We start from the raw sequence: 8962 nt of genomic DNA, 5'->3' as shown, positions 1-8962 counted from the left end.
GCCGACGTCCGTGTGCTTGGTCTCCCAGATAAATGCAACGGGAAGCAGAAACCATTTAGCTTGGGGGAATGGAGAGCCTTGCACCATGGCGACACCTGTCTCAAAGAATAATTGTTTCACATGGCGCTTCTATGTATGCTGACTGGTTCAACAACAAAACATAGAAGAAAAAATGGTCAATTGGTTGGTAGAGGATGAAAACCACTGAACCTGCAACTTCTCTCTCAAAACTCATTTGTTTCAAATAAATACACTTTGTCTTTCGTTTTCAAGTTTAATTTTGTATGGACACCAGTTTTGACAGTCTCTTCAGGTGAGCCGGTAATCTCCTTGAACTGAAAGCTTCCCAGATGCCAAAAAAGTATCATTATTATGTGATCAAAAATCTAACAAAATCTCCTGTATTTCAGGTATAGCTAACTGATGTTTCAAATAGCTTAACACATCATATAATATTACTTCTTTAAAATGATGCAGGCTTCATATGATGTATCCTTAGTATCTCCAAGACTGTTGTGCATTCTACCAGGTAAAGTCCTGACAGACTCATTGCTCTACATATCGTCACAGCTTCCTGCTTTCTCAGACCAGGAGTTAAATTTTCACAGTGCGCTGCAGAGCCTACAGCAAATCTCCTCTGCACTGACATTCCTCATCCCCAAATAAAAGCTAAAGGGCAAAGTTCATCTGTACTGTCTTGGACACAGCCTGGGGGCAAAACCACCACAGCATGCAGAAGGTACTTTGAGTACAGTTTTTACTCGTTTCGAGGAACAATGTTCAAGAAGCCTTTTAAGTGGACCCCCTGGAACCTCGAATCAAGTCAACTATATCACTAGAGATTTAGGCCTGCATGAGGAAGCAGCTTCACAGACATTAACCATGAAGTGTTTTAGGTTGTTTTCTATGTGATAAAGGGTTTCAAAGTAGAGGGAATTCAACACAATGTGTATCATGAACATAGCCTTGACATTTTCAACACAATTCCATTGAACAATAGAAATTACCTATGTATGTTACTAAATATTAAACTATCCTTTGTAGGATGATTCTGGGCTTTGTCCCCGTGTTTTTCATTAGTGAATCTCTGCTTGTCTGGCAGCTCCAGAGGGAGAGATATCGACAGCTGTCCCTACCTCCCCCGTTGAGACCCAGGCTACCCAGAGATATGGTATTTAATGATGAAGTGTACACTACTCCAGAAAATGTTTCATGAATGCAGGTTTGAAACGGCTGGCTTAATAAATATTCCAAACGGACAAACAACATATTCCAAAATATAGTTGTGTGTGTCTCTGTTGATGCCCATAATCATCAGCCTCTCGTGTATGACAGAGAATAAAGGTTGAACATTTTAAACAGTATTACAGAACAATCACTGTTACCTAATATACATGATCAGCGTCAGGGCAGGTTCCATAATGGTAGATCACTGGTTTTATAAATGCAAGGTCACACATTAACATGTGCACACACACACACACACACACACACACACACACACACACACACACACACACACACACACACACACACACACACACACACACACACACACACACACACACACACACACACACACACACACACACACACACACACACACACACACACACACACTCCAGAAGCAAATGTAATCCCGTTCTCCCTGAGTGATCACAAATCTATCTGTGCACCAAAGAGCAGAAATTCAATTGGCAGCAATAGGGCCATGGAGAGATGGAACCTTCCCCATCTAATCCTCAACCCATTCATGTACAGAGGAGAGGAGATGAGCACTCCAGTGGAATCATTAGCCCAATGGAGACATAAAGTAGGGGGAAGGGGGGAATGATTTGGGTCAAACAGAACAGATGTATTCTGGGAGACATTTTAAAACATTTGCTCTGTCTACATTATAGTGTACCATCACATAGCCTATAAGACAACAAACTACCCCCGTTTGGTGCTTATATTCTCTTACCTCTACGGGCACAGCTACCAGCTGAAAGATACTCAGTCTGCGAGGCGGAGGGGGTAAAGCGCAAGCTATTTATTATTCATGGGTCTTCAGTTATTCATTAGACAGACCTGAGCCTCCTCCTGTAATGTTGGCCTGGGCAATCATGAATTTATGCACCAGGTACTTTATATTTAAACATGACTTGCAATAAATAGCTGGCAGTAAATGCCAGGTAAACAGCGCTAGAATGTTACTTGAGCTTCTGACTGGTGCGGAATGTTATTTTCAAGCCTGACCTTTTCCAATATGGAGCTGTAGTACATCTTGTTTCCACCATTGTCTGGGCAACAATCTATCCAGGTGACCAAATAGCAAAAATGGGGAGAAGTCTAGAAGCATGACAGTAGCCAAACATTAAACATTTAGAGCTAACCCCAAAAGTCTGGAAAGTATTGATATTTTTTGTCTAAATTGTAAAGGTTGCAAAAAGACAACTTGCAAATTTTCTCTGGAAAGTTCTAAGTGGAAAATGTGAACAGTTTACGTAATAGAGTAGCTCCCAACATCAAAGAAATGTTAACTGCAAATCTTTTTCCCTTGAGTCACTGAAACTTTTTCAACAACATCATCCTTATCCATTCAAACAGTTCCTGATGTTGAGACATGTTAATAGAATGTCCTGACATTGCAGTTTTAAATGCTGCTAGCTGCAGGCAGAGCAGCAAGAGGAGCAGACTTTACAAAGTAAAGTGGTAATATGCTGTTCATCATATTACAGCAGGGGGAGAGGCAGGACTGCTGTGCTTCGCTGGTGTCTCAGCGGCACTCCTCTGACTTGCGCTCGCAGGGAATAAACTTTCACTGCCGGCAGATGGTGATTTCAGTGTCCCAGTAAGGCTCTCCAGTCATAAACAACAATCTGTCTCGTTTGTTTCTCACTGCGGAGTTTAGCAGTCTAGCTACTCTCTGGCTGGGAACAATCATGACGACCAGCAATGCCACGATGAGCAGGCAGTGTACACATGGTCAGGACACACAGGCGTCAACATTAAATAATAGCAGAGAAACAGTTAATCTAGCATTTGAACATTGACTATATGGTAATATGATTACAGTGTAAATAGGGTTAAATGCAGATGGTTAATATAGTCTGTATAAATATACTGTAATGTCAGCAAGTCTCATCAGAAAACATCAAATATTTTTATCAGTCTAGCAGCAATCCACTGTGGGTGTGACAGTCATAAAGAGGAAGGATGTGCTCTCTGCCAGGTTAATGAAGTGTGCTATGGCAGCCCAGATCTGTGGGGAGGCTCACATTTCCTCTGTGCATGACAGGGCAGAACAGTGGGGCATGTGACAAGCTGACCCTCTGCAGGCCCGATGTGCCACAGAACCCATCTGCTCAGCCTGCTGTCCTGCCCACTGTCCATGCCACAGACCATAACCCTGTTACACATAGAGCCACTGCTATGGTCACCCCTCCGCCTCCTCCACCCACATCCCCAACCACCCGTTACACACAGAGCCACTGCTGTGGTCACCCCTCCGCCTCCTCCACCCACATCCCCAACCACCCGTTACACACAGAGCCACTGCTATGGTCACCCCTCCGCCTCCTCCTCCCACATCCCCAACCACCCGTTACACACAGAGCCACTGCTATGGTCACCCCTCCGCCTCCTCCACCCACATCCCCAACCACCCGTTACACACAGAGCCACTGCTGTGGTCACCCCTCCGCCTCCTCCACCCACATCCCCAACCACCCGTTACACACAGAGCCACTGCTATGGTCACCCCTCCGCCTCCTCCTCCCACATCCCCAACCACCCGTTACACACAGAGCCACTGCTATGGTCACCCCTCCGCCTCCTCCACCCACATCCCCAACCACCCGTTACACACAGAGCCACTGCTATGGTCACCCCTCCGCCTCCTCCACCCACATCCCCAACCACCCGTTACACACAGAGCCACTGCTATGGTCACCCCTCCGCCTCCTCCTCCCACATCCCCAACCACCCGTTACACACAGAGCCACTGCTATGGTCACCCCTCCGCCTCCTCCACCCACATCCCCAACCACCCGTTACACACAGAGCCACTGCTATGGTCACCCCTCCGCCTCCTCCTCCCACATCCCCAACCACCCGTTACACACAGAGCCACTGCTATGGTCACCCCTCCGCCTCCTCCTCCCACATCCCCAACCACCCGTTACACACAGAGCCACTGCTATGGTCACCACTCCGCCTCCTCCACCCACATCCCCAACCACCCGTTACACACAGAGCCACTGCTATGGTCAGCCCTCTGCCTCCTCCACCCACATCCCCAACCACCCGTTACACACAGAGCCACTGCTATGGTCACCCCTCCGCCTCCTCCACCCACATCCCCAACCACCCGTTACACACAGAGCCACTGCTATGGTCACCCCTCCGCCTCCTCCACCCACATCCCCAACCACCCGTTACACACAGAGCCACTGCTATGGTCACCCCTCCGCCTCCTCCTCCCACATCCCCAACCACCCGTTACACACAGAGCCACTGCTATGGTCACCCCTCCGCCTCCTCCACCCACATCCCCAACCACCCGTTACACACAGAGCCACTGCTATGGTCACCCCTCCGCCTCCTCCTCCCACATCCCCAACCACCCGTTACACACAGAGCCACTGCTATGGTCACCCCTCTGCCTCCTCCACCCACATCCCCAACCACCCGTTACACACAGAGCCACTGCTATGGTCACCCCTCCGCCTCCTCCTCCCACATCCCCAACCACCCATTACACACAGAGCCACTGCTATGGTCACCCCTCCGCCTCCTCCTCCCACATCCCCAACCACCCGTTACACACAGAGCCACTGCTATGGTCACCCCTCCGCCTCCTCCACCCACATCCCCAACCACCCGTTACACACAGAGCCACTGCTATGGTCACCCCTCCGCCTCCTCCACCCACATCCCCAACCACCCGTTACACACAGAGCCACTGCTATGGTCAGCCCTCCACCTCCTCCTCCCACATCCCCAACCACCCGTTACACACAGAGCCACTGCTATGGTCACCCCTCCGCCTCCTCCTCCCACATCCCCAACCACCCGTTACACACAGAGCCACTGCTATGGTCACCCCTCCGCCTCCTCCACCCACATCCCCAACCACCCGTTACACACAGAGCCACTGCTATGGTCAGCCCTCCGCCTCCTCCTCCCACATCCCCAACCACCCGTTACACACAGAGCCACTGCTATGGTCACCCCTCCGCCTCCTCCACCCACATCCCCAACCACCCGTTACACACAGAGCCACTGCTATGGTCACCCCTCCGCCTCCTCCTCCCACATCCCCAACCACCCGTTACACACAGAGCCACTGCTATGGTCACCCCTCCGCCTCCGCCTCCCACATCCCCAACCACCCGTTACACACAGAGCCACTGCTATGGTCACCCCTCCGCCTCCTCCTCCCACATCCCCAACCACCCGTTACACACAGAGCCACTGCTATGGTCACCCCTCCGCCTCCTCCACCCACATCCCCAACCACCCGTTACACACAGAGCCACTGCTATGGTCACCCCTCCGCCTCCTCCACCCACATCCCCAACCACCCGTTACACACAGAGCCACTGCTATGGTCAGCCCTCCACCTCCTCCACCCACATCCCCAACCACCCGTTACACACAGAGCCACTGCTATGGTCAGCCCTCCACCTCCTCCACCCACATCCCCAACCACCCGTTACACACAGAGCCACTGCTATGGTCAGCCCTCCACCGTCCTCCACCCATCTCTTATTATTACACCATCACTGTCCTCCTATACTCATCCCTCCATCTTTTCACCTCCTAAAGCTGTTCTTAATGTACAGGTTGCAGATATATGGTAATAACAGGCTAATAACACCCTCAATAGCTCTAACTCCATCCAACTCATGACCGAGTTGGTGACTATTTTATCACCGGTAGGTTAACTACTTCATGCGCTTAAACATGAGAGGGGATCGATATCAGTTTCAACAGGTCTCATCATATTACAGTGCAGGAGATTGAGATTAGTATATTTCAAATTAAAGTCTTTATTCCAAAAAGTGTGTTGAAAAGAAGATACTTTGGTCAAAAGTGTCAGGGTGTGAGTTTGCAAGGGAGAATGTGCTGGGTGCTGTTGTGTATTTAAATGAGATTGTGCCTCACCTCCGCCCTATGGTCCCTCTATTCTCCTGTCTGTCTGTCTGTCTGTCTGTCTGTCTGTCTGTCTGTCTGTCTGTCTGTCTGTCTGTCTGTCTGTCTGTCTGTCTGTCTGTCTGTCTGTCTGTCTGTCTGTCTGTCTGTCTGTCTGTCTGTCTGTCTGTCTGTCTGTCTGTCTGGGGTTGATGGGGATGAACTATCTGTGTGCTGATCGATTGAATGAGAGCCATTCAGAGGGAAAAGCGCCATCTGTCCACGGAGTGTGAGCGAGAGAGAGGGAGGGAGGGGGGAGGGAGGGAGGGAGGGAAAATCAATGAGCTGTTTGAGTCTCCTCTCAATACATGTCACAGCCAGACCAATTCTAAGCTGCCGAATGGGAGGTTGTGTGCATTTACAAATATGATTCTCAGATAGCAGGCGGCACGTAGCCTAGCGGTTGGGCCAGTAACCTAAAGGTCGCTGGTTTGAATACCCAAGCTGACAAAGTGACAAATCTGTTAATGTGCCCTTGAGCAAGGCACTTAACCGTAAGTTGCTTCAGGGATGCCATACCACTATGGCTGACCCTGTAAAACAACACATTTCACTGCACCTATCTGGTGTATGTGGCAATAAAACACATTTTTTGTTGTTATTTTAGGATGCCAAATTGGTCAGGAGGTGACTCTATGTCAAAAATAAAGTTGTGAAATTGGGAATTAAGTAAGCTAATGAAAAAGACATACGCACAATTTGTTTGTGGCAGGTTGTTGGTTGAGTTGGAAGATACTATCTTTACTTTTACACTAACCCATAAATGGAGTGCAATTATTGTAACCATAAGGACAATTGGAGCATGGAGGTGTCCTCATAGAAAATTGGGAAGGGGGACCTCATATAACCATGGCAACTTGAACAGTATCAACCATCCTAGATAGGCTATCTATGGCTCTTTCTGAGCTAACTAAACCCTCGATATATTTGACTTTGCATCCATCTAAAATGAGTGAGAATCCACTGTTTCACATGTATTTGGCCAACAGGATTGACAGTCTGAAAACGCTGAAGACAAAGAGGGTTGCAAACTTGACATCTCTTATAAAGTAACATATGTTCCTCTGGCAGTTGGAAGTTATACATTTTGGAAATTGTATGAAATTATGATCTTTCATTGTATTTGAAATATTACTTTATTTTAGACCAAACCTTTAGTCTGCAAAAAAAATCCAGAGTTTTTAGAATTTCCCTCGCCGCATGGTTCTCCATGTTCACAAGCGCGCCGCAATTGTTTAGAGCACTGACAGCTCACGAGACAATTATGTAGGCCTACAGCTGAGTAGGCCTAGCTATAGTTTCAGCATCTTTCAAACTTCCATGTGAACATGCAGGTCCGGCTATAAGCATAGGCTCCTTCATTTTTTATATGTATTTTTTTGTGTGTGTGTGTGTGTGTGGGGGGGGGACAAAGTTGGTTTTCAAAATACTGTTGAACGTTAAAATATTAGTTAAAATATTAGAAGACACAAGTTTTTCTCTTGTTTCTCTTGTCAATAACTGACAGTCACACATGTCACCTACCTTTTTTTAGATTGGTAAATTAGTCTAGCCAGCTATCTAAACTTGAAGTAATCATGTTCAAATTACTGACAGGGCATGCAGGGCACGTGACAGAGGCCCTGACCTCCAGGGGGCCCCCCAATGATTGTGTTAGCCACTCACTCAGATATCATATTAGCATGGCAAAATGTTTAAAATGGCAGAACATTTCCTGTGAAAATGCCAAAGTTTCTTTCCAGTCCATGGCACAATGAGTAGAATTGCATGATTGATAACATTGATAAATCTTCTCTCCACCCCATGCATGGCATAATGTGTAGAATTGCAGGAAACTTGCTTTAAAACAGCAACATTTTCTCTATGCCTTTAGGGTCCCCAAAAGGCTAGGGAAAAATGTCCTGTGAATATGAAAATGGCAACTCCAACTCTGTTTCTGAATTTCTTGTTTCTCAGTTTGTCCTTCCGCACTCTAGTGGCAGCTCTCATGGCCAGACATGCATCATCCGCAAGGCCTATGACGAGGACTACTACACCCACATGATGGAGGAGTGTTATCAACTCTGGTCTCAGCTGGAGAAAGAGGCCAACGTCAAGCTGTACAGGTGAGTGGCATAAGCAAAAGTATATGGTCTGTCTCAGTAGGGGGGAATCAGCGTTAATAGAACATTGTGAAAACGTTATACCAGAACACTAAGATTTGTCGCATTCAATGTGTTTCGCCAGTGTTCAAGCAGCAACTCAATCTGTGTGAGCTATAGATGGATGACTTTCTCATTACCCCGCACGTCACTGAATCACCCCAGACAGCTCCCTGCCTGCCTTTGAATGTGAAACAGGGATTTTTCAGCTCAATAAACCCCAATTCTCATTCCCAGAGCAAGGAGGGTTTGTTCTTGTAAATACTACAGCAGGATCAAAGTTAGAGCCAGACAGTTAGAGCCTTTAACCTCTGCCTCCCCACTTAAACTTCCCTGAACCATTGTCTTAGTTTTAAACCCCTTTTGGTTGTCAGTATCAGTCAGCTGCATAACACGTTGATCATTATACTTTTAGATGACTGATGAATCAATCACCAGTCTCCTACCCCACCCATGTTATGTTCTCAAGGCAAGCACACAGTAGCTATGAAGCTCTCTCCCTCGGAGCAGCCGTCCACGGCAGATGACTGATCGATCCCCACACTAAGGCCACCTGTGCCCTTGGGCTGGCAAAAACTGCAGCACAATGAGAAATGTTGAGGCTATGGCTGCGTGAATCTTTCTGAGCAATGCTTTACGCCTCT

General features: G+C 47.7%; 1 protein-coding gene across 1 annotated transcript; it reads left to right on the top strand.

Annotated features, from left to right (window-relative positions):
* Positions 1-3273: 3273 nt before the first annotated feature.
* On the top strand, positions 3274-8286 carry LOC120018504 (extensin-like). The gene is made up of 2 exons (XM_038961733.1): positions 3274-5657; positions 8154-8286. The coding sequence occupies exons 1-2, from the start codon at positions 3274-3276 to the stop codon at positions 8284-8286; spliced, it is 2517 nt and encodes an 838-aa protein (XP_038817661.1).
* The last annotated feature ends 676 nt before the right edge of the window (positions 8287-8962 follow it).

This window comes from Salvelinus namaycush, chromosome 23 (assembly GCF_016432855.1).
Source record: "Salvelinus namaycush isolate Seneca chromosome 23, SaNama_1.0, whole genome shotgun sequence".
In the NCBI taxonomy this organism is placed as follows: domain Eukaryota; kingdom Metazoa; phylum Chordata; class Actinopteri; order Salmoniformes; family Salmonidae; genus Salvelinus; species Salvelinus namaycush.
This window is presented reverse-complemented; position numbering and strand designations above follow the sequence as displayed.